The 27966-nt window shown below is 34.0% G+C and overlaps 1 protein-coding gene across 4 annotated transcripts in view; it reads right to left on the reverse strand.

The window, feature by feature from the left end:
* unc-5 (netrin receptor unc-5) overlaps positions 1-27966 on the reverse strand; it is a 304266-nt gene that overhangs the window by 122916 nt on the left and 153384 nt on the right. For 2 of the 4 annotated variants that reach the window (XM_089254776.1, XM_089254775.1), the window contains exon 4: positions 23196-23363. The exons of the other annotated variants lie outside the window; for them this stretch is intronic. In XM_089254776.1, the coding sequence (XP_089110902.1) occupies positions 23196-23363 (168 nt within the window). The remainder of the gene's footprint in view (positions 1-23195; positions 23364-27966) is intronic. 4 annotated transcript variants of the gene reach the window in all.

A 27966-nucleotide genomic window follows, 5' to 3' on the forward strand; every position in this document is an offset into this window, starting at 1 on the left:
CATCACATATAAATAAGATAAAGTTAAAATTGAAAAATTTACAAACTGTGTAATACTTATATCATGGATAATTGTTTTGAGAAAATGTAAATATTAACTTTAATAAATGCATTATTTTTTTTAATAGTTTGATTAAACTATTAAATATTTTAATTTTTGCGAAAACTCGACCCAGTAAAATTTATATTTAAATAGAAATGTATGATGTTAATTTATATTTGCGAATTTCAGCCTATTCGCATACTCATTACTCGAGCTCGATGATATCACAGACTTACAATGAACGGATTATTCCGCTTCTGAATGAAAATAGTTTCATGTACGTCTAAAGATCATTAAAGTTACAAATTTTTATGAAACATGCATTTATTATAAATACGCGAATATTCTATAATTTTCTAAGCCCATAACACACGTTGCTAACATATTAAATGTTTCATTTCAACAATTACTCAAATACTGAATTCATTAACGTACCCAAGAAATAATTTCATAACTAATTATTGCGAAAAGAAAAAATATTGAATCTTAAAAATAATAATGAATAATTTAAAAAAAAAAACAACGTATTTTAATGAGATCATTAGAGATAACAATATGAGTTTTTCTTGAAAAAGTAAGCATCGTTAAATGGAATTTACGAATTAAAAGATAATAAATAGAAAAATCATTGAATGTTTTTTTCATGAAGGGAGAAATGAAATCCTTCGTGTACAATGATAAAGGCTATGAACATTATCATGTTTATATCTTTGCCTTACAGAATGGAGGGGAAAAAGGATGTTATTTACTTCGGATATAGCAATAAATTAATTTACGCCTAGATAAAATATAAAATCAAATCGTGACTAGCATCCAAGTTGACGATTTTTGACGCCCGATTCTGTAAAGTCACAACCTCACCCGCCTACACACAATATAATCCCAATGTATATATACTTACACACATACCATAAGGATAGATGTTGCGCCAGCCAGTAAATGTTAATCCCCCAGCCCGGGCCTTCATTACAAAAATGGCCACTTAAACGGGCTGTTTAACTGACTCGCTGGTACGTGATCGGGCTGTTAATGCCACGAGCCTGATGCCTGCCACGCACACCGGTAAAATGCTTTCGGCTTTAGTTCGCTATATAGTTTGTGTTGGCTTTTATTTATTTATTTATTTTTGTTTTTCTCTGGCGTTTACGGAGCCCTGGCTCAGCTCTCATTTGAGTCTATAGACGGAAAAATAAGGATGAGAAGAAAAAAAAAAAGTTACTCCGTTGCAATTAGGGCAATGGAGTAGTAAAAAAGTCCTAACGTATTTAGCGGGCCTCTGGGTTAAACAAGCTTTTTGTTTGTGCTATAAATTGCAAAGAAGAGTGATTTACATCAGCGTTTGATCGGATCTGATGACCGAATGCTATTTGGTCATCTCATTTATCCACTCTCCTCTGTTATTCGCGTGGAATTTGTTATGAGAGGAAGGAAATTCTCTGATCGTATTAACAATTAAGGAGTATTTACGCATTGGATTTGTCAAAGTAAATGTATTAGGTAGTCCCAGAAATTTCTGAGCGTTTCTGATAGGTGCATGTCCATATGCTGATGTAGTTACTTTTTATCACATTAAAAGAAAAAAATGAAGAAATGAAAAATGAAAAGAAAGAAAGGCAAAATGTGGGGGGGAAAAAAGCTCGTTATTACCTTATTAAAAGTTTATTAAGATGTTTAGTCCAGCTAAAAAATATTGCAATGAAGCATTTTTTTTTTTTTTTGGAATAGGATGTTTTTTCAAAATATTAAAACTAGAACATTGAAGTTCCTAGTGAAGATAATGTTAACAAAACTATCGATAGATTTTTCTTTACGTGAATCAATATTTTGACAGATTCAAGCTGTTATAAGGAGATTTCTATCCAGAGCAATGAAAAATAATCATCAATGTTGGGAAAAAAGCAATAAAAAAAAAATAAACACTAAAGTGCAAAACGGCAAGTTAGTCGGCCATCTGTTTTGGTGCAATATGTAGGTACAAGAGGGTTCAAGGGGTACGCGCAAGTACACATTCCTAGGTGAAACAAGCCTCGCAAGTATTTCTAGATCCAACCAAAAACACACATTTCACGTGTGGTACGTACATCGTCGACGCAATTTTACAGAACATTTTGTGCAACGGTTGGGAAAGACTGGTCTAGAGTATGAGGATAGGACAGGATGATCTGTTGTAGCGAACGATAGTGTCTTAACCCTTTTAGATCCAAGCATTCATACTCCGGAATTTTCGAAATGTTTTGGCATTTTTGATGCTCAAAAATGCATTAAAAAATAAATGCCTTTTTATAAGAATTTTAAATTTTTTTGAAGAATAAAATATTTTACTTAATTCAGATTTTTTTAGACAAGATGGTGTAAAGTATATTCATCTTCACAAACGATATTTGTTCCACAATTTTATTGCTGAATTTTATATAATAAATCGTAACTTTCTCGGAGGCACTTTCTCCTGGAATCCATATTAAAAAAAGCCCCTGAGTTCAACTTTAACTACTTTCTTCTGACGAAAGCCCCAAAGTCCATATTCACCATATTTCTATCTCAAAACTATTCAACAATTCTTCAAGTCAGGGCTTATGTCCCTGAGGTCAAAAGAAAAAATTCTAAAATGAGAAAAAGCAAGCCAAACACATTTGTGTCACCAGGGACTGAAAGGGTCATAAGAGGGAATCAAAAATTGCCAGCTCCAAACTTAGCAAACAGTCTCAAGGTTCTGTTTACAAAAGCTCCATGAAACTAGTCGAAGAAACACTGAACACTATTATTGGAAACCAAAAATAAATTCAATGAGTTGGACCGGAATGTTTCATCTCTTCTACTATTCCGCCCAGACATAGCTGCATTTCATGTTTCAGTTAATCCAACAATTCCTTACCAGGAAAATCATTCGCTGATACAGATGGTTCCCGAGGACTCGTGAATGATACTTTGTTTTCACATTAGCAACCCTGAGGGTTGCCAACAAAATCTGCTTGATCATTTCCATGACTAAAACACAAACATTTTCCTGACGAAAACTCCTAACCAAAGAAATATAACTCAAAATCACAACCATCCAAATGATTTCAGAGTCTCAATTTTTTTCCCCTTCACAGAATTTTTCACAGACTTTTATCAAACATTTGCATATTTCCTTGAGTTTTGTCAAACACTTTACATTTCCCCCGAATTGATTGCGATTTCTTATATCATGAACATAACTTAATTTTCTCTAATTCTCCAGGTCATTATCAAACCCCTGCAGATTCTACAAAGCCTAAAATTCTGAAAATCCACCTAAGGTTGTAAGAAAAGATGAAATATTTACGAAAAAGGGGGGGGGGGAAATCTTAAGAACTCCTTTACTTTTCTCAAAAAAATCTCAGAAATATTCTGAGATATAGTGGACGCTCGTTAGGTTCCCAACTTCGAAGCGCGAATTCGAGCCGATCTCCCCGTTGAAAAATCTTGCCACAGAGACCAACAGGCTTACAACAAGAAAATTATGTTATTAAATCATTAAACTTCATCCACAGTTGGAAAAACTGAAGTCAGATGGCAGCACTACACATAACAAGCCCCATTATACAGAAACAAAACTTAAAACATATACACGCTCATTCCAAGATATGTACCAATTCGTTAGAAATTCCTCAATGGAACATGGACGAGTTGCATGTGTGGTTTAGTAGTAGTCGACGCTCGTTAACGAACATGCGTTATAGTGATTGTAACAAAAAATTCGATCTATTGAACAACTTGCAACCAATTTTTCCAATAGGAAAGAAAATTGTCTCGCTTACCATACGTCCTGTTTTGTTGAACGGGACGTACGGTCACTGCACTTGCGAAAGTATTTCATGTATTTTTTTGTCTTGTGAGTATGCCTTTTTGTGTCACGTTGTATGTATTTCTATGCTTACATTTTGAGTATGAAAATCGGTGTTATGATGAGTGCAACATTATGAGTTGTTTTTGTGATTTAATTATATAAATGAATAAACAAATAAATGATAAGAACAAATTTTTTCATAAAAAATAGTATCTTGTGTAATTTTATTTACACAGTAATTTGTAAGTCACCAGATATAACGTCTGTTCTCGATGAAACGGTGATAGTCATTATAATGTAATCAGCTTTAGACCAATTAACTTCTCTTCCCAATGGCGGACTTATTTCCGCGAAGAAATGTAAAAAGAGAAAAATAACTCATAAATAATCAATAAATGCTACCCGAAAAAAATCAAGAAATGAAGAAAAATTCTAGTAAAAAATATTATATATAGAGCTACTATGGAAACCTGCCTAATGCAATATCTTCTAGTCTTTCCTCCATATACTTACGCGTGCGATAAAATTTCTTAGGAGGAGGTTATTAAATATATATTTTCTTCGCCCAAAAGACGTCAGGGAGGGAGATTATTAAAAATTCCAAGCTCCTTTCATATAAAAGCTTGAATCTGATGACGGTCGGGGGAAGAAAGAAATTGAATATTTCTCCTTATCCTTATGAGACTGGTCAACTTATATAATACGTTAAAGGTCGGCTACTGCATACACGAGGGAGCCTACGGATTCCCCTACGTTCATTCAAGTCTTCTGATAAATTGTGATCAGTTATGACCAAATATGGTGGTCATTCTTTTCTTACCCTCCTTTCTCTCATTTTTCTTTTATGATTTTATGAAAAAGGAGGAAGAAAACCCTCCGAAACGTCAGGATGTTGTACAAAAGAAAAAGGGCCTTAGTCCAGGCCGAAGAGGAACGAGAAACCTATTGCCCAAAGGATAAGGGAGGGAAAAAAATCGGAAAATATGGAGAAAAAGATGATGAAGCGGTCACGTGACTTCTAAAGAACAAGGAAAAATATATAAAAGGGGCCCGGATAAAAAAAAAGATCCGGACACGTGCCTCAAAGATGGGACTCAGAGTTACAGAACGGGGAATGGGAAAAAGATTTTTTAAGTAGATTAAAAGAAGATCGATTTAAAGTCCTATTTAAAGTCCTCTCTCTCTCACGGATCAGGAATCACTTTTGATCATGCATCACTCAACTACCATTAAAGAAAAGAGCACGAGTCTCCATTTTTCTTATTTTTTTAGTTTTCTCGGTAATATTTTATTTATAAGCATTCAAAGAGTTACCTTTTGCGGTATAGATAGCATCACAGAGAAATTTTCTGTAAAAAAGCTTATAGTAGAAGTGATACCATAAAAACAACACGTTTTAGATCTTTTTTCTGTAGCTGAAATTTGATCGTGTTTTACGATCTGAACTTATATTCGATAGAAACAGGCTGAGGAAAATATATAGCCGAACCTTCAAGAAGAGTGCAAGTATTATTCACTAATGTTGTATTTCATTCGATACCAAAGTTGATTGCAGAATCAGTGGCTTGAAATTTTGAGAATTTAAATTTCTGGCAGATAAAGAAAAAAATTAAAAGTATGGGGAAGGAATGGATATTAATATATAATTATATAGAGTGGCGGAAAAAATTAATAAAACGGAGTAAAATCAATAATACGAAAATAAAGATACGTAATTGCATGAAACAGATTAACAAAAAAATATATAAATCTATAAAAAATATCAAATAAGTACAGATAACAAAAGGAAGTTTGAATAAAAAATTGAACGGAAATATGAGAACAGAAAATGAAAAAAGAAAGGAAAAAAAACAGAAAAAAAGAAGGAAAAATTAAAACAAAAAAAAGAAGGAAAAATTAAAACAAAAAAAAAAGAAGGAAAAATTAAAACAAAAAAAAAGAAGGAAAAATTAAAACAGAAAAAAAGAAAGAAAAATGGAAACAAAAAAAAAGAAGGAAAAATGAAAACAGAAAATGAAAAAAAGAAAACAATGAAAACAAAAATTGAAAAAAAAAGAAGAAAAATCGCAAACAGAAAATGAAGAAGGAATGAACGAATAAAGAAAATTTGAAAAAAAAGAACCCCAGAAAAACTGAAATATAAAGTGAGCACTATTGAATAGAGAAAAGCGAAAGAAATTCAAAAATTATTATGAATAAGAATTGGAAGTAAATAAAAAGGGGAAAACTAGTTTAATTTACGAAACTGGCATAAAAATTCGAGACGAAATATAAAATGAACCTAATAAATGTGAAATCAGAGATGAATAATATCAATGAAAATCTCAAATGTTGAAGATTTTTTTTTATGTTTGAAAGTTATAATATACAGTATCGCATAAATTCGTAAATGATTTAAAAATTCCTCTTCCCCCAATGTCTAAGACAAAGTTCAAGCCTCACTTGTAACCAACAACGTGGAAATGAAGACAAGAATCGAGGAAGTGATCGAGACTCGCGCAATCGATGTTAGCAGATACAGGCTTGTAATAGAGCATCGTTTATCATCTCTAAACAGTTTTATGCAACGTAAATTAAAATAAGCGTCCATTATGCATTATATGAATTGTGTGTTACGTCTGGTCCATTTTCGCTACAGCGCATATTCTGAAAGTGAAATTACAAACTATTTCTTTAATCTATACAAAAGAAGAATATTCATGCCGTAATGAATGATTTTTACAAAATTGCACTTTTTGTGCTAATCAATTGGTTTCCTATTAATGTTTTAAATGTGTTGTCGACTTTTTAACCAGTCTATATATTTTTACGATATATAATAGCAATTATGACTAATAATAATCGATACAATAATAATCCTTCTCTCTATTTACCATTTGGTTTAGGTTTTTGGTCCCGATCATCTGAAAAACTTCGAATAGTTTCAGTGGAAGTTTCTTCTTCTTGCATTGTAAATGTGAATTACAGGGTGTCCCATATGTTCGTAAATAGTGTAAAAATTCAGAAAAATGGATGTAAGTTTTACATGTAAATGCGGTTTGCTAAAAAGTTATTCTCACAAAAGGGGTTTTTTTTAGTGCAGGGAAAATATGTTGGTTACATTTTTGTCGATAGAGGGCGCTTCAATCAAAAATAACGCAGTATGCAAATCAGAATCATATAAAATGCCAGGGTCCGCAAATCCATGATTGACTAAATTTTTTTTTTGAACCAAAACTCCCCCTTCATTAGAATAACTTTTTTCTGCAAACCGCATTTAAATATACCAATTCCTTCAATTTTTATAAATTTTTGAACTATTTACACATTTATGGGACACCCTGCATAACTAATAATGGACAACGTTGTAATGGACATAATAGATGAAATTTGAAATGAAAAAAACCATTAAAAAATGAATATAATGAATTAAATTGTAAAAATGAATGAAATCGTAAATGGAAAAAGTTCGGAGCACAATTATCGGAACTAAAAATTTAATATCCAATAAATGAAAATAAATGAACACTGAAAACGAAAACCCATTATCAAAACTAATAAAAAGGAATGGAATTAAAATCAAAATACATTAAACAGAAAATTAAAACTGAACAAAATGGAGATTAAAAATTGTATTGGAACTGTATATGTTACAGTAAAAACCGGTTATTATGCATAATCGCCGAGCATTTTGGTGAGTTTGATAAATTTCCAAAAATTTTACCACTTTTACCGGCGATTATGCAGAGTCGTTTGTAAATTTAATAAGTACTAATATTTTATCATTTTAAAGGGGCTAATGCATAATACCCAAGCATCGCGTCATTGGTAAACACGGTAAGTCATACTATATTATATACTATATACGGCAATTCATACATGTATTGAATCATTTATATCGGGGTACGATCGTAAAATTTGTTATCATTATATCGGGGTAAGACTATATTCATCACACATACAGGACTCATTCGGAATTTTTTTCATGTTTATCAAATTCACTAATTTCACTAGTGTATTATGCATAATCACAGATAAAGGCGATAAATTATTTTCAAATTTACCAACGACACTTGGTTATTGTGGATAATCACCGATAAAAGTGATAATGTTTTCAGTATTTGTCAAATGTACCAACGACACCTTGGTATTATGCATATTCGCCGGTAAAAGTGATAAATCTATGGGTAAGTTTGATAGATTTATCAAATGATTTGTAAGAATGTATAATAACCGATTTATCATATTTACCGTAATATATATATTATAGAAAATATGACAATTGATGTTATTACTGTTGCTATGTGTAGAAGAAAACGTCACAAAAAATATTAACGCGGCTGATCGACGTTTCTATCAAAGTAACTCGGTGGTGCATCAGCCAAATTTAACTGATTACATCTAAGGAATAAGAAATTCCCAACTCACAAGATAATAGGAAAAAATTCACTTAGTTTCTGGTGGGTTCCAACTCCATTTATATGAAGACATCGCACAAAATGGAGAACGATAGGGGGAAAAAAAATCTTGGAACCCCAAACGGGACTTGACATGGGTTCTGTAGAAGACACGCAGCTTCAATGAATGGGAAGGAGATTGGAGCGTGATTGATTAGATCATTCATATTTATACAATCCAGGAACGAATAAGGGAACAGGAAGACCTTTGTACAGAGATAGAGATTGAGCTTCTCTCTACCATAAGAGACACAGAGTCACAGGATGATATGTAGTTGAAGGGAGCAGCGGAATTTTTCCGAGACGGATGAATCGATGGAACGTCTTTATCGATGGTATTCTGGTCTTCCTATACACATATATACGTATATATGTATGTATATATCGATTTGGATTGAGATAATACTTTAGCGAGTGACAGATGTAATGGCCAAAAAGAGTCACCGAAAGAAAAAAAAAAGAGACAGCAAGCGTATAGATAGATAGATATGATCCACGGAGGTCATTTTGTGCCGGCAGTATTTTTATTATTGGATTTCTGGTATGGAATGACTTTTCGATTCGGATAATAGTGAGGCCATCTCAGTAATCCCTGAGAAATACATAAGTCTATGATTTAAAATGATCGACAAAAATAAAAATAAAAAATCTAAAAACTCAGATCATCGCAGTTCTCACTAATTAACACGTAATTTTACTCTGTTTTAGGGTTTAATTAAACGACATATTTTCGAGTGGATATATTGAGAACTACTAAACTATGTATTTGATGCAGAGCAACGCCTCACCCATGACAATTAAAAATTAAAAACATTTGCAAAGCATTAAAACATTGAAATAAAATACAGGGTGGTAGAAATAATCTGGCACTAAGTACAGGTGACTGGATACCAAGCGAAGATAATCGGAAAGAGAAGTCCCATTCGACTGTGGGAGAATCGAACAACCAACCTCGCACTTTCGATTCCCCACAGAGGAATGTGACTTTCTAATTATTTTCGCTTGGTATCTAGTCATCTGTACTTCATATAACTAGCGGAGAGGTTCGTCATTTAAAACTGGCACTATTCAGACACATGTAGCGCCCGTTTTGATGGCGGTATTTTGATGAAACTTGGTACATACAGGGTGTTTCATCGAGACCGCCTAAACTCTGCATAACCAGATTCCTCGCTTGGAATACATAAAAAATGCCCAAAGAACTGTGTCTGTGCGACCCATAGTTTTCGAGAAAGATGCGAAAGGGAAATATGACGTCATATCCGGTGCAAGGGAAAAAAAACTTTATTGGAAACATGAACATCGGTATTTGCATACGTTCTTGCGATGTTCAAAATATATCCACCTCGCATATCGAGGTATGCATTAGCGCGCCGTGGGATTACGTCAAGCCGTCTTTTTGAATCGTATTTAAAAAGCACAGGATATGACGTCATACTTTTCTTTCACATTTTTCTCGAAAACCATGGGTCGTACGGGTACAGTTCTTTGGGCATTTTTTATGTATGCAAGCGAGGAATCTGGCTGTGCAGAGTTTGGACGGTCTTGATGGGACACCCTATATATATATATATATATATATATATATATATATATATATATATATATATATATATATATATATATATATATATATATAGAGAGAGAGAGAGAGAGAGAGAGAAAGATTCAATAAAAAACTGGTTCATTTTTTGACCACCAGGTGAAGAAGTGCCACCCTTTTATCGCAGTTATCATTTCCCCATGGTCTAAATAACGTCCAAGTTTCAATGAAACGCATCCACCACAAACGGCGCTACAAAGGTCAGAGTAGTGTCAGTTTAATCAAAGTGATATCTCTACTCAGATTAATTATATTGATACTACTCCGACCTTCGTAGCACCCGTTGTGGGGAACGTATTTCATTGAAACTCGATGTATATATTACTGCCAAAGCCTGAAATTGGCAAATTCGCGGCAGGGCTGTCCACTTTACGATTCGGCCAAGTTCGTTAAATTTACACCCGGCCAATGCCCGAAATTCGGACATTGTCGGCCAGTTCGCGAAGTGGCCAAAGTCCGGTAACAAAAGAAATGATTCGGGATCATCTTCAAGTTGGCGTATTTTTCCGTGATAATTATACCCACGTTAGTTATGGCAGCCCATCAAACTGCAGTCACGATGCGAAAATCTTTTTTTTTCTCCAATTTGGCGGAAGGAACTATCATCAATTATTTTTTCAGTTTTTTCTCCCAAATTTCACTTTTTGACTCTAGTCACACGGAGCTGATCCAATGCAGCTGCTAAATATAGACATGTATCACAAATTGGCGTTGAAAAAAAATGGATTGGGTTCCTAACGGGTCGTCTTGCATCAGCACATCAAGCTTTGGCTAGGGATCTGCGACCACCACTTCACGAAATGACCAGCCAAAGTCTGAATCATTTCTGTTATTCGGACTTTGACCAATTAGCGAAGTTGCCAGCCCCGGCACTTCGAGCTCTGGCACTAACATATACGTTATTTGGACCATGGGAGAAACATAACTGCTATAAAAAGCTCCACTTCTCACCTGGTGGTGAAAATAGGAACCATCTTTTATTGAATCTTTCTTTTTTCCCCCATGGTTTACATATCATATATTACCAAGTTTCATTAAATGCCTCTACCCGAATGGGCACTACATGCGCTTGTTTAACCGACAAACTGTCGGTTTATTTATAACCACCATTGTACATTTATACGTCATCTTAATCAATTTCTGCTCATTTCAAGTGCATCTTGAACATTAGTGACTCAAAATTTATTGCATGTGCCTCCCAGCGTGCCCCCTTCCAAAGGTCAACCCTTGCGTACGTCCCTGATCTCATAGAGAAGCAAAACTGAATAATTGACGACCAAGATAATGGTTGCTGTCCAACAATGTTTTAGATACAATGACATGTCCAACAATGTTTTAGATACAACAACATGTCCAACAAAGTTTTAGATACAACAACATGTCCAACAAAGTTTTAGATACAACAACATGTCCAACGATATTTCACACATCATTGATGATTCAGATAATAATAACTTGTTCAACATTATTTCAAATATCAATGATGACTGATATCATAGACACGATCACTTGTAGAATGTTTTGAATGTTTTAGATACAGTGACTTATATATACAATAATGTTTTCGATGGTATGACTTGCCCAACAATGTTTTAGACACAATAACTTGTCCCAGAATGTTTCAGATATCAATGGCGACTCAGGTAATAATTAAAGTAAATCTCGGTCAATGCCGATTTTATACAGCTAACGCAACGTGTCATCATTAGGTAGCAAATTGACCTAAGCATTATTATTTACGGACGTTATATCTGCTGTCTGATGAAGAAATCTCATGTCTGTCTACCTATGATGATTTTTTCTGTCGAACACAAGAGCGCTATGACTTCATTACATACACCATTTACTTCTGCCACTCCATCAGATATACCTTTCCGTCAGTCGTAATAAATTCAGTCAAAAAGGTTTTATTTGATATCGGCCCATACGTATTTTCAGAAATTTATCCAATATTAAAAAAAACAACAAAAAGGGAAGAAACACTCGTCTTACAAGTCCTTCAACTCTTCCACATCCGAACATAATCTCTCCCCAATCAATTAAATCGATGGATGACAAGTGAACTTTCACGTAAACGTCTAATCGATGGAGTTGTCTACCTGAGAGATCTCGACTTCCGAGAACTCATTTAACAAGAAGAAGTCCCATTATAAAGTTTTCGGGTCCAGACCATGCGCCCCGCCGCCAAGGCACCTTGTCGATAACAGATATTCCAGTTGCCATGTCTGGCAGAGAAGGATTTAATGGCACGAGGAAAAAGTCACGAGTCAGCATCACGTATCAATAACCCATGATCGATTGCGACTTTTCGACCCCGACCGAGAAGAGACGAGAGATTCGAACAGAATACGTAATTTTGGCAATCGACGGATTTGTGTATAGCACGAGCTTCGGTTTAAAAGAGAATAATCGATGAGGCTCACGTTACGGCATATTTCAGCAAACAAATATTTGTGAGTTGAACTTCCATACAGAGTTAGGTCATTTGGAAACTCGCATTTATCAGCCTAAAATAATGTCATACACGAGTATAAAATATCTCGATTTATGAATATATTCTCTCATATACTGTCAGCTTCTGAGAACTCATGAATGGAAAAGTTTTCCATGGTTTTCTGGTATCATTATTTTCAAAAGAATGCTACAGATACACAACCAAATAACTTCTCCAACAATGTGTTAGATATCATTGACGACTCAGAAATATAACTTGCCCAACAAAGCTTTAGATACAATGACTCGCCCAACAATGCTTTAGATTCAATCACTTTTCCAACAATGCTTTAGATTCAATCACTTTTCCAACAATTTTTCAGACATCAATGACGATTCAGATAATAATAACATATTTAATAATTTTCTAATTTACCAACAATATTTTAGACACGATGATTTTTGTCCAACAATGTTTTATATACAATGACTTGTCAAAAAATATTTTAGATACCATTGACTTGTCCAACAATGATTTAGGTACCATTGGGGACTCCGACATTATAACTTGTCCAAGAAGGTCTAAGATACGACCTTATTTATCAAACAAAATGCTTTAGATGTAATGACTTACTTGTACAGCCCAGAACAGATATCAATACAACCCAACTAGTAATTTCTCGTTTTTTCGATGTATGGATACACACACACATATATATAATTACGTTTTTTTTATATATTTTAATTAATTAGTTTCTATAACTTTTATAAAATTCCATCAAATGTTGATTTTAAAAAATGCTTTAGATACAATTTACAAATCTTATATATATTGCTTTATAGATACAATGACTTTCAAAACTGCTGTAGATATGATTTTTAAAAATGCTTTACATATTATGTATTTTTATAAATGCTTTACATATTATGTATTTTTATAAATGCTTTACATATTATGTATTTTTATAAATGCTTTACATATTATGTATTTTTATAAATGCTTTACATATTATGTATTTTTATAAATGCTTTACATATTATGTATTTTTATAAATGCTTTACATATTATGTATTTTTAAAAATGGTTTAGATACAACCATTTTTATGAATGCTGTCAATAGATAGGCAACTACAAGTATAAATACAACAATTTTTCAACCGTACCCTAAATGAAGATACTTTTTCGATTACACATCAGGAAAAAAAAAGTTATTAGACAAATATTGAGTCAAAATAACAATCATTCAACAATGTTTCATGTCTACTAAGCGTCCCGATTGCATCTGATAATAGATCCTGAGAATGATCAAACAAAACGTTAGATATTAATTCTCAAAAACGGCTGGTCCAAACAACTCTTCAACAACTACCATAAGAATCCACGTGACATACATCCCATTTGTCTGAACATTTCTTAAAAACCAAAACTAGGGGATATATAATCCCAGTTCAATCAAATAATCCTGTAGATTTTAAAACAACGGTTCGAAATTTTTATTCCCCAAGGGAACTAAAGTGGTTTTTTTTCCGTATAGAGAATTATAGGCTAAAGATTTTTTATATCTGTTATAAATTACTCTAAGGACACACAGAATATACTGGAAAGGTATATTATTTCCTTTTTTTTTATACTAACCTTAGGGACAAAATAAAAACTTTCTTGAATAAAATTCATATACCCATCCTCAAATGTTATACGCATGCTGTATATATAAAAAATTAAAGAAATGTAATTTTTATTTATTTTTTTCTATTCCATATTGAGACGGAAAGGTTAGTTTTCTTGTTTTTTTCCCGCAATTTTTATTATTATATATTTTTTTATATGTCTTATACCTATTTTCTGCGTCCACGACATCTGATGTATTTCGAGATTAAAGGAGAAATGACCACGTTTTCTTCACGGTAATTGGATTTATGATTGGACCACTCCAACGTTGAACTACTCCACTGTTCCGAATACATACCAGAAAAAAAAAATGGAAGGAATTTTCTTTTTTATATTATTTTTATATCTTATATTTTTGATCTGAAAATGTTCTTTGGACTTTGTATGAGCTTTATATATTGAGTTTATGTTTTCGATGCTTCTAGATCCACTGGAACTAAAGTTCTTTTCCCTCTATAATAATTGTGTGCTCTACAGTGAAATGGTTCCCCAGCAGCGAACATCATTCACAATAAACGTCAGATATAATATACATTATTTATTATTATTGGAAATATTTTTTTGGTCTGTTGAGAATAATTGCTTTGGAATAGTGGGTTTTATTAAAACCCTTTTGTTTTTATTGAAATTTGAATATTGTGTGAAACTTTTGCTTTCCAAACGCAAGACTTATCCATAATTCAGTCATAGTTGCTGACATGGGATAAGAGGCGTGTGTATTTGCATTTCCTACATCGAGGGTGATCTACCGAGAGTGCGGGGCACTTCATTGATTTCATTACGTCTCGAGGGCTACTTATATGATCTGTAAATGAGTCATGGGTCACTGAAGTGATCTGCGAATGTGCCGTGGGATACCTGACATTGTGCCGCGAGCTACTTATGTGACTTGTAACTGTACCGTAGGATACTTAAGTGATCTGAAAATATGTCACAGCCAGTTTAAGTGATCTGAAAATATGTCACAGCCAGTTTAAGTGATCTGAAAATATGTCACAGCCAGTTTAAGTGGTCTGAAAATATGTCACAGCCAGTTTAAGTGGTCTGAAAATATGTCACAGCCAGTTTAAGTGGTCTGAAAATATGTCACAGCCAGTTTAAGTGATCTGTAACTGTGCCGTGGATCACTCGAGTGATCTATAAATGTGTGCCGCGGTTCACTTAAGTCATCTGTAAATGTGTGTCGCGGTTCACTTAAGTCATCTGTAAATGTGCCGTGGGATACTAAAGTGATTTGAAAATGTGCCACGACCTATTTATGTGACTTGTAACTGTGCAGTGGGCCACTTCAGTGATCTGTGAATGTGCCACTGGCCGTTGAGTTATCAGTAACTGTGCCGTAGGTTACTGAAGTAGCTATAAATATGCCATGGGAACTCAAGTTATCTGAAAATACCTAATACCTTAATCTTATACCTAATTCATTTTTTTTTTCACCATGAACTGAGGACGACGGAAGCTTGAAATGAATGCAAAGCACTTGAGCATTTCAAAAAAATAAATAAATAAATAAATAAAACCTTGTGAAAAGATAGAAAAACATTACGATGGAGACGTTTACGTATATCAACCAATCCGGAAAGTAACATTTTATATTTCCAATGGAATTTTCAAAGTGACTTCCTCTTTTCTTTCTGGCTTGTATCCGGATCTAGTGAAATTGAAAGAGCTTTCTTTTTCTCTCTCTTCGGCTATCAAAAAATAAAAGTGAAAACTTCGAAATTCCATAATAATAAAATACGTAAATGCCTTGATGCTCTTTTCCGTGGATTTCCTCCTTGTATATGGAAGTTTATCGTAAATTTTAAGACCTCAAAGTACGTTTTTTTTTTTTTTTCATTTTCTATTTTACGATGTTTATTCATTTTTTTAGGTCCTCTTTATTTCCCAATATAAATAAAAGCTACATCAGGTTTTTTTTAAAATTTCATAAAGAAATCAAGTAGTTTTTAAAGATCTAGATCTATAGATAAGCATCACTTTTTCTCTATAAATTATAATAATTAATTTTTTCGTACAAATATAAAGTATATACATATATACATTTAAATGGTCTTTCTAAATAGATATTATCCACTGCGGTTTGAATTTTATTGTTCTGGAATTAAATCAGTTTTCTTGGTTAATTACAATTGTAATTTCTTTTACATTAATTATAAAGTACAGATTGTTTCCAATGTTATCTACTGTTCTATAATGTGAATATGGACAGCATTTCTCTGTTCCAGTTCTAATACTAATTATATGATATATAAATTTGAATAAGTGGTTTTTTTTAAAATACGTATTACATACAATAGTTCTCACAGATTTAGTTACCGTAACCGTTTTTATGTATGTTTCATTTATAATTATATTTCAATTAGAATAGCTTCTATTTTTTTAAAAATATATTAATTATGTGGTAAACTTTTTTACAGATCTAGGTATATACGGGTCTCTTTTTTTTCTCTATAAATTGCAATTTTAATAAAAATAAAATTTTAAATGTTTCAAAAGTTGAGTTTTGTTCTTAATACACACAGATTCTTGTTGTTTTTTATTAATACAGTTTACAGATCTAGCTATGTCTTTGTAATGTTCTTCCAATCAGATGTAAATTTCAATGGCAATGATGATACTATAGATTTTACATATCCAGTCTTGAATTTTTGCTGACGTAGATATGGACCACTTTTCTCTAAAAATTGTAAATCATATTTATTAGTCTTTACTTACTATTTATCTATAATTCTTATATATTATTATACATCTTATTATAGAATAACTTTAATATAGTTTTATAAAATAATAATTCCTATATTTTCTTATTTTATAATAATAATTCCTACTTGTACATTCTAATATTTTCTTATTATAGAATAAAAATATTTATATATTTTATAATTTTTATTATTCTTCTTTTTTTAACGTTTATAATTCTAACATTCACTATATTCTTATTTAAATAAATTCAATTAAAATTTTAGTTACATAGACCTACACATTTTTTTCTTCAAAATACTATTATATAATTTAAGTTTTACATATTTTATGAATATTTTTGTCTGTGAATTTTATAATCATATATATAAATTTAAATGAAGTAGATAATATCATGCTGTTTCAAAAATCTAGATACAAACTAATTTTTCTGTTAATTTCGTTGTACATTAAATACCGAAAGTTCTCATCTAGAGAGTTCAATTTTAAATATATACATATAAGAGAAATAATTATTACATATCTTGATAGTAATCACTTTGCTCAGTAAATTTTAATTTTGATAGTAGTTACATTAAAGGAGTTTCAAAGCAATTTTTTGTTCAGTGACAAGGAGGAGAATCTACGAACTCACATCAAGCTTCACTTCTCATGCGCTTTTGAATTCTTAAAATAAAAGCTTCTCAAACCTCAAACAGAATTTATTGATCATAAATCGATAACACGTTTCTGTCAGAAACCACCTTCTAATGGCTTACTAAAAATACACGATAGAATAATCCCAAAAATTTCGAAGAATTACCAACACTGCAATATCCACTTCGACACTTTTTTGTTCCGTTTCGAATTACATATCCACAGAGAAAACCACCAGGGAACATAAATCACCGAAAAAATCACTATACCGTCTCATTTTTATTAGATTCCAGAATTGGGATAACTTTAATGATTCGGAAGGCGTTGTGGAAAATGTATTCGATGAAACGACTCAATCGCCGAACCGTAATAAACGACGTGTGTGAGTGTCGGAAAAAGAGAGAGAAATAAGTCCATTCGCGTCGCCAGTAATATTATTATTCCATCAACTTATTTGCAAATCCCATTTTATGGAGTAAAACATGAACTAACTATATATATATATACATGTGTGTGTGTTGGGGGGGGGGGGCAACAGAGCACAAGAAATATGCACAAGTGGCGGCGCCAAAGTGATTTTACACAAGAGCGACGTCGACACGCCCTTGTAAGCGATTTACTTAATGCTTGGGAAAGCGAAGGAGTGGAAAAGCTTAAAAGGTATATTTTCGCCTTCGAAGCACACGAGCAAAGGAGAAACACGCGAAAAGCACAGCCTTTTCCTCTTGGAAAATCCATACATAATGGTGTGTGTGTGTGGTATAAGATGGTGGGCAAGACCAAGAATCGGGAGACGAGACGCGAATGTTGCGCGATTTCTCTTTGGATGATGTTGAACAAGGATGTTAACTAATGGCCTCGGCGGCAAATACTCTCTCTCATATAACGGGTCTTGTCTTAATGGGAGAAAGGCCATTTGTAAAACGGACGGGGGATATTGTCCTTCATCTCCCCCCCCACTTCTGACCATCAACTTACCACCCTAGTATACCCCGCTTCGTCGCGAATCAGAGTATATTTTGCACGAGTTAAAATTGGTGTTAAATGGGTCGTAATTACGGGTCACTTGTTTGCATTATGAGAAACTCTCAATCCATCTCAGAGTTGTTAAATTAGTCTAAATCTACTAACATTCATGAGTTTAAAGCTTCATATGGAGCCCCTCTTTGTCGTAAATCTTGGCTTCTGAGAGAGAATTTAAGAGAATCCATTATGCATATGTATATAATGTCACGTGAGAGAAAGGCAAATTTCACATAATCAAGGGTATTGTATGCATTAGTTTACTACGTAAAATTTGCCTTTCATGCTCAAGGATTCTCAAAAAATGGTTCTTGAATCTCTAGACAGTTTATAAGCTGAGTTTATCATGAATCACTCCTAAGTGATCGCACATGTACACTTTTATCACACACACACATCCATGAATGCGATGTACCATTAATAACAAGCGTAATAGAGGGGAAATTATTTGTAACCCAGCCTGACTGTAATTAAGCTCCGTTATAACAAATTTCAAAAGGACAGAAAATGTGGTTCTCTATATCTGGAGACTTACTATAATCCGATGTTTTGCAACCTTTTCGATGTCACAGACCACCAGTAGCAAAGGCCAATTTCGAGCCACCCCTCCCACGAAATGTAAAGTGTATCTTTTTTTTTTTGTAATCTGCATATCATAAAAATTGAAGTAAGATTGTATTGAATATTCTAGCAGAAATTGATGCCCTTTCTGAATGTTGAAAAAAAAAAAGAAATTACAATTTCTTCACAACTAAAATGTGTCATTCATGCAAAGGTAATAAATGGAAATTATCTAGTTGACTCCTTACTAAGTACTCAAGGACAGTCTAAAAGGGTCCACGGGTCACGCTGTAAAAAATACTGCTGTCAATTTCGAAGGCTCGTTTCAAGCTGCTTTCTTTATAATAAGGTTCGACTGTGGATCATTATTATCATACACACTCACAAGGAAACTAATGCAGGTACGGAAGATAGCACTGAAAGTCACGGGGAAATATTTGCTAAGCGTCAAAGGAACAGACAGAAATAGAATCTTTTTTTGTGCATAAGGGAATAGCTTCGACACATCTCGACGATCGGAAGCAAGGAGTAGCCAGTCCCGATTCCAACTACACCACACGAATGGGAGGCTGAGAATGATGCGGCAGCCCAAAAAGCCAAGGATGCTGCACATGCCATGTTGGAACTACGTATATAAAGTCATGCCAGATTAATAATTTCTTTTGAGGTATTTTCTCTTGGTAATGTTTAGTATTTTTGGTGCTTGCCCCGACCACTCTCAATACATTTCGATACGTAAAGCACCTCCACAAGAATTCTATCTGCTATCAGTGATAATGCTTGAATTAAAAGTAGTTGCAACTGACGTCTGGAAAACATAACCATCATGCTGATTGAACTCATTCCTTGTCATACGATAGTCATTATCAATGCTAAAAAAAGCCTAAATCATCCTGCAAAGTAGATATCATTGACCATGTATATTTCAATATACACAGCAAATACATTGTGAAAAAAACCCATTACAACAATCTATTTTCCTCAAATTTTTTTGGTATTTCAGAAAATACATCCGAGTCATTTCAGTAAAAAATACGGCTAGATAAAAGTACAATACTTTTTTTTAATCTAGAAAGGATTGATTCCATATCGATGCCATTTTTTGAGAGAAGCTGAGATTTTTCGTGTTCAGAGATTTGCACTTAATTAAGGGAAAACCACAAATATCATTCGAGGAAACAGCTATTCAACTTTGCTAAGCAAGATTTTATTGATTTATACATAACAATGCAAATGAATGAAAACTCCGTATTTAAACCATGATCAGACATTATAACTGATTGAAGAATCCACTCTCATGGATTGAATTTCTATATTACTGTATATTTCAGTTACAAATATGCAAACAGAACCCCATTTACATCCGTTATTGGTAAACAAAAGTTACTACGTCTTTATGGAGTGTAAACAACAGAAAGCCAAGTCAATGCCGTTTCTAAAATCACCAATAATATGAGTCACCAATGTTAAAAATTATCAAATAATTTCAAAAACATAACAACGAACTGTAAACTGTTCAGTACCAAGAACTTTCATGAAAAATTATTTTTTTCAAGCACAATCGCCGTTATGATGTACAATGGCGTGTGTGTGTACGTGTCGTAACACAGCTGCTGGACTTGGATTCACCGTATCCCCCCTCCCCAAATTTTTAAATAATGTATTAGCCATTAGAAGACTTTGAATACGAAAACTGAGTTGAACTTCGTTAAGACAGGCCCTGCACATGCCATATATCTATTTGATAAATAAGAAAATTATTCATTTCCGCTATTTATAAGCAGTAAAAAAATTCAAATAACCATAACTTCATCACCGAAAAAGAAGCATTAACATCAGAAGGATATCCGTTTCCATATCATAATAGAGTTATTATATCATTTAAATATCCGGGCAAAATGTAGAAAAATGACACGGATGGTTTAGACCACACCGGAAATTCATGACTGAAATATTATTTCCACGTTATTGAAGAATGACTAGACGCACACACACACACACACACACTTACAACAGCTTGGAGTGAGACTTCGCAGATTACACAGAAAATATTAGCGATTCAAGCACACAACATTATATTTATGACACTTATAAATAACATTTGGGTGGGGGGCTGAGGTTTAGGTCATACGGATGAGGAGCAGAAAATGGTAAAACTAAATAAAATAAAAATTCCTTTTTTCCGGATATGAAACGTGCGCATATAAATCCTTGCTTCAATAATAGTAAAATAAAATAGAATAAAATTCCGGAGAGCCATCCTCTCCAAAACTATTCAAAGGCTCTCTCTTTTTTCCATGTTGGAGAAGGGTGGCCATTTATTCTTACACGTGCTGTGAGAGGGAGCGTTTTTTTTCCATTGCCTTTTTGGCCTCAAATTCAAGCAAATAGCTTATCGGACGTGAATAGATGTTCATCCATATATATATGTTTTTTTTCTCTCTCTCCACGTATAGATATTACTTTGTAGTTATTTTAAAAGGATTTTTTTTGGGGGAACTAAAAAAAATCAATTTCATGAAATAGGTGGAATTTAAATTTTTTTTTTCCCCCTTCAAATTATGAGTTAGAATTATGGTTGCGTGTGTTCTTTTTAAGATGGTCTGAATGGCTTGACGGTTCGGCAGATTGTAAATAATATTGTATATTTTATGGATTTATGGTAGATGTATTTCATATTTGTCGATTCAACTTGTCAGTTTTGAATGACTTTTTTCCTGCGTATTGAAAGTATTGCGAGTTTTTAGATTTTTTTTTTCCGAGTGGAAAAATCGAATTATAATGTGGAATATAAATCGATTTTATGGATGGGTTGATACTATTAGTGCTGGATAAAGATATTAGATACGGTATGTTGTATTATCAGGATATGTAAATGGGGCATATGGTGAATCGCTAGCAAAATTTTGGATGTTTTATTGAGTGGGACTGTGAGCCTTGAAATAAAACAGTGGTTATCGAACATCTAATCCATTACAGTGGATGCTGGCGTAGTGATAGTGATCAAATAATGAATTTATGATGTTGGAATTATTCGAAAAGAATTCATAGACGTCAAATCGGTGAAAAAACACAGTTTTTCTTTAAAAAAAATAGGATGATTTGTTGAACACTGACTATTAAATGTTGAATTCGTGGTTGTGAGTACTCTGAAAAATTTCCAACGAATCAGTGGATGTGCCGGAAACTGTTGCGTGCGTAAGCGAGGTGTATGTGACCATAACGTATCAATGAGTGTCTGAGGAGTATGTGTTGTATGTTCGAAGTGATTGCCATCTATCTTCAAAATGTTTGTATCTGGTTTGTCTGAAAGCGGATAATAAATACTAAGATCTATGTCGGAGGGAGGAAGTTAGTTGGGCATGTTCATCATAAGTTCAGACACCAGGCAAACACGACTTTTTTTGGGGACCCTTTGTGTATAGCATTCTTTCAGGCACAGGCGCACGCATGGGGAAGAGGGGCATAAGGAGGCTTGTGTACACTTATAAAATATCGGAAGAAGATGCCAATTTTTGCATCCGAATGAGTACCGAAAATTCTCCCCATTTCATGTGCTAGAAACTAGCATTAGGGGGCAGGGTGAGTCATTTTGAGCAACCCTGCTTATTCATTCAAGAAGGAAAATTGTTGATTAGATACTTGTGGTGAAACAAGGGAGATAAATTGTAGAAGAAACACCGTAGTTTTCATATATGAAATTCACAACGATGAACTTCTGATAACACATCAGTGGGTGTATTACACACTGAATTCATCTGAGTTGGTAAAGCATTGGTTTCAGTAAACTTTAATTCTCAAACAACATCAAACCATCTTTACTTCAAAACATGGAAAAATGCAGGATAGCACTAGTTAGAAAACGAAACAAGAGCACGATTCTAACAACATAAATACGTTATGGCCACTCATACACTCAGAACACACACGTCGGCATGTAGCGATTCATTAGAAATTACGGAGAGGAATGTGTACGAGCAGCATTTGCGGTCAAGTAGCAATGGTGTTATCAAATATTGGGTTCACATGGCAGTGTTGATCAGTAATGAAACATTAATATCATAACCGATTATTAATAAGCACCGTTTTAGGAAGATCAATATCGATAATCATTTCTGAAAAGAAAGAGCAATAGAAGACGAGAAAAAACAATGAATAAGAGATGAATGATTTTCATCTTGCATTACCTTTCAGATAGAGATTCGGTGAATTTTCGTGATCTAGCATAACACTCAATACAACGATTACGAAAAACCTTAGATCTGAAATGAATGTACTTACTTGCGCACGCTTTGGTACAAGACGATTTCTGCTGACTCTCACCTATACACGGATCACCGGAGTTCAGTGGTGCAGGATTGGTGCAGAGCCGTACTCGGGTATGTACGCCTTGACCACAGCGAACGCTGCAGTCACTCCAAGGACCCCAAGTAGACCATCCGCCATTGACTGTGTAAAGAACCACAAGAGCTATAACAACGTATCTTGAACCGAATGTGAAGTCGTGAGTTGGAGTGGTGTAAATCATTTTTTTTCATGCACTGACCACGTTGTAGACACCCCCGATCGGTGTGAGATATCAATACGTAAAAACGTAATTTCTTTATTTAAAATGCGTTTATCTGTAAGAGAAGTAAGCCTACTCCGACCACGTCGTTGGATGCTAAAGCCTGAAATCTGTCGAAATTTAGCGACTGTGGTCTCGCAAGCGAATTAAATTCAGGTGTTGGGAAAAAATAAAAATAAAAACCCGGAAAGCGACATTTTTAGCACCCCGTTAATCAAACGTGTCCCTTTCCATTCGTTGAACCAGGGCCAATAATTAACACCCTCCCCATACACGATCAAACCGTGAAGTTAGAACTTACATGCACTTTTTACAACATGTTTACAACAGGTTGCTACTCTTTTTTAATTTTACACTTCGAAATGCTATTTTCAGACATACGAAAACAAATACATACACACACGTGGGATGCTTTTTTTTTTTACTAATAGGACACACAGACTGTGCCTTAATTGGTAAAGAAATGTCCTAAAATACTCAGGATCACTGGAAAAGCGTAGTTTCACCACAACGGTTGCAGTGTATTCGTAGAATAGGTGAGAACGCGCGGCTACGCATATTCGCGAATACGTAGAATGGCAGCGACACTTAATCGGTGTTATTCAATAGTTGGGTCTGCGGACCTCCACTGGTCCTTGAAACATTTCGCCCGTCTAATTCAGAAAGCCGCTAATTTAACATATCATACCATCTCTATATTGTTTTTTATTTCTATCAGCCGTCAGCAGGGGGTCTGCGAATTATTTCTCCCATTTATTTATTTTTTTTTAGCGACCAGTGAATTATTTCTAATTAATTTTTCCTGGTCCGCAAATATCATTCTTTTCATTTAATTTTGTTTTTCCCGGTCAGCAAATCATTCATTATATTCCCTTTTCTTCGCCAGTGCTCAAATTATTTATTACATTTCCTTCCTTTGCCGGCCTGCAAATCATTCTTCCCCTTTACATTTTTTGCTAGTCCGAATCCCTCCCCCCCCCCTCCTTTTTCTTGCCGACCAGAAAGAAATTTTTCCCATTTACATATTCTTCCTATCTGTGGATCATTTCTCCTACTCACTTTTTTTTTCTGGTAATCGCATAACTTTTTTCCCATTCACTTAGTTTTTTCGGTGATCTCAAATTATTTCTTCAACTTATTTATTTTTGGCCTGCGCGTGAATCACTTCTCCTGCTTTACTTGGTCCTTGAAATTGCAACAACTCTCACCAGTCAGCAAGTATAAAAGGGGCTGAAGTACGGTGCACTATACCGTTGCCAAATACTACAGTCGAATCCCGTTTTAACGAATACCGTTATAGCGAAGATCTCGTTTTAACGAACACTTTTCTAATCCCTCAAATAAGTTTACATAGGAACAATGTAAACAACCTGAAATTCCTTTATAACGAAATTTCGTTACAACAAAGTGATTCTCCAGTCTCTTGGAGTTCGTTACAACGGGATTCGACTGTAATAACTGAAAAACCCAGATATTAGTAATGTTGAATTTCCAGCATTAAAGCTGTAAACGAATTCTGCTTTTAAAAAAATCGGAATATTTGTTACATAAGCCAGTGCCTACGAACCTGTGGTACAGAATACGCCAAAAGTCATCAAAAATAATTAGTTGTGGGAAAAAATAAGTGCGGTAAAAAATATATATATACAGATTTGTCCTGTAAGTCACAATGCGACCTTTGTCTCATCAACCGTTCGTCGTAGAGGTATGGTTTTATTTTTTAAAAAATGCTTAAAATTTGTTCAGGGATCACTCTCCGTACAGTTTATCATAAAATATAAAAAAATCTAAATTTTTATACAGTGCCAACTGTCTTCTAACTTCTAATTAGAAAGTTGTTGTCCCGTCTCTCCTAAGGCCAACAAATATTCAATGTTTCTAGACTGAGATATTTGAATTAAAAAAATCAGAGGAAGGGGGGGGGGAGAAAGAAGCGTTCTACCTTAGTTTATGTTGTTCATTCCCAGCTTTTCTCTGATTTTGAATTCAAATATATCTGCGAATATTGCACTTAGAAACATGACATGTTTTGTTGGGTTCAGTAGAGACAGGGCAAAAACTTTTTAACTGGAAGTTAGAGGATAGAAGAGCCGTATAAAAATTTAAATTTTTTATTTTATTTTATAACACACTGTGTTTTCACTTTCAGAACTGGTACAGAGAGATTCCTGAACACATTACTCTCTAGTATTTCTTAAATTCAAACCCCTACGGCGAACGGTTGATGAGATAAAGTCCGCATTAGGACTTACAGTACACCCTGTATATATATACATAATATTAATGTCAGAAAAAAATATGAGATATAAAAGGAGGTACATAATATATACGTAAATTTTCTACGTATTTCTAGGAGTGCACTCTACTCTTATGCATATCTATGCCCAGTGGTGTCGGAGCCGGGGGGGGGGGCTGTGGATGCTCAAGCACCCACGGTAATTTGTGGCATGGATCCGAGCACCCCCCAGAGTTGATTCAGAAATTTAAATTTTCTGTATAAAACTAAAGACGAGCACTCACAGTTTCGAAACACTTCCGACACCCCTGTCTGCCCTAAGGATACGGACTCATTCTATGCATTTCAGTTGAGCACGCAATTTTTGGTGCATTTCTAATTTTCTTTCTGAACATTTCTAAACTCTTCGTTCCGAAGGTATGCGTATGTGTACCTTGGTTTAAATGGTTTTAAATGATTCTATTTTTAAGTGAAGACCTTGGTACAGATACACGTACCTAACTCAAATGGCCATATCAAAGATATCGACCCTAATTTCTTACTTAATTGCATTTTTTAAAGCACATTTCGGCATAGAATAAACGTAAATCAATAAAAAATATTGATAGTCGATTTTGGCTCGGGTGTGTAGAGACTAAGAAAACTCATGTCTCATATGCATTCAAAGGAGATACACACACCTTTATGTACCTGCTGAGGTGTACGCAATTAGTCTACGCATTTATCAGACGGTACCATACACTAAAGTTCGAGAACCACTGATACAAACGATCAATTACCGGTAATTAATCACAACTGTCCCTATCTGTGTGAAAATATTCACTTACTATCAAGAAGCACTCGGAAATACCATCACAAAATATGCAACATTATATCATAATTCCCATATTTGCGTAAACATTTAAATGCATATTTCCCATATTTGCGTAAACATTTAAATGCATATTTCCCATGCTAATATCCTAAAAATAAATAAGCATAAAACTCAAATAAATCTATGCCAACACCAAATTTCGATAAAGAAAAAAGATTAAATCACGTCACGGGATTATAAAATATAATAATCAACTTGTTGACGAGTGTTACCAACACGCTATCGAAGGAGATTATTAAAATATATGCACGAATTTAATTTATTTTCTTTTTTTTCCAAGTCATTACGTTAATGTTGGAAATTATTTCTATCTCCAAAAGAGGGAGAGAGAGAGAGAAAGATTAGCATAATCAAAGGTTTTATGATCGGCATCAAATCTCGTGGGTGTCATTTAAGTACCCTTTTTTGCAATTTTTCATGACACGCACAACTTTATCACTAATCACTCGTAAAAAAAAAAAAACATTAAAAAAATTTAAATGCGATGACGTGTATTAATAAATACGTACAGCATGTATCGTGACTAGCGATGCCCTAAAATACGAGAAGAAAAAAAAAATAGAAAAAAATTGCACATAAACGATTTGATTTTGATAGATTTACTCCTTCAAAAACCTTTGCAGTTTCTAAAATTAGCAACCAGCCAACGAAGATCGATTGCATTAGCTCCAGCTACGAAAGCAGCAAAGGAATGGAATCGTTCTGGCACAGGTGGTGGAAAAAGGAGAGCTAAAAAAAAAAAATAATAATAAAAAGTAAAAATCGCACAGGATCTGTAGGTGCAACAAACCAGGAGCTCCTGGTTGGTTGGTTTGGCTTGGTACAGCCCTGGGTATGCTGTGATGTGCGTGTGTGGATAGGAGTGAATGGATGGATACCTTTTGCTCGGATGCCGATCGATTTTTTCTCTTTTATTTATCATCATTTTCAACAGGTGTTTCTTCTTGGCGAAGGAATGCGTTCGGATTTCTGGCGTTTGAATTTATATCAGCTTAATATAAACTAATGAGATGGAAAGCGGATAATATTTCAGAATAAGTTATCTCAAAGTAATATGTCCATGTTAGGACTATTGTAATATGACTGTTCTAGAAATTTTCAAAAAGTGTATTGTGGGTGTAGTAAAAAGTAAGATAAATTCTATGGTCTGTTTCAGATGGAAATATAATGTAGAAAATTTAATGAGTCTTTATTTAGATTATACAGCGCAACCTCCCACACCGGATATTCCCCGTTAGTGGACACCTCCTGTTAACGGACACGTTTTTTGAATTACGTCGATAGTACTCGACAGAATGTTTTGAGAAAAATTTTAATGAGAAGGGAATATGGAATTTCCCGAATTTTAGTTGGAAAAAAAATTACGAAAGTATAA

The sequence above is a fragment of the Pholcus phalangioides genome, unplaced genomic scaffold (genome assembly GCF_987345545.1).
Source record: "Pholcus phalangioides strain wild (caught in Gottingen) unplaced genomic scaffold, Ppha-v1.0 ptg000042l_1, whole genome shotgun sequence".
Taxonomy (NCBI): Eukaryota; Metazoa; Arthropoda; class Arachnida; order Araneae; family Pholcidae; genus Pholcus; species Pholcus phalangioides.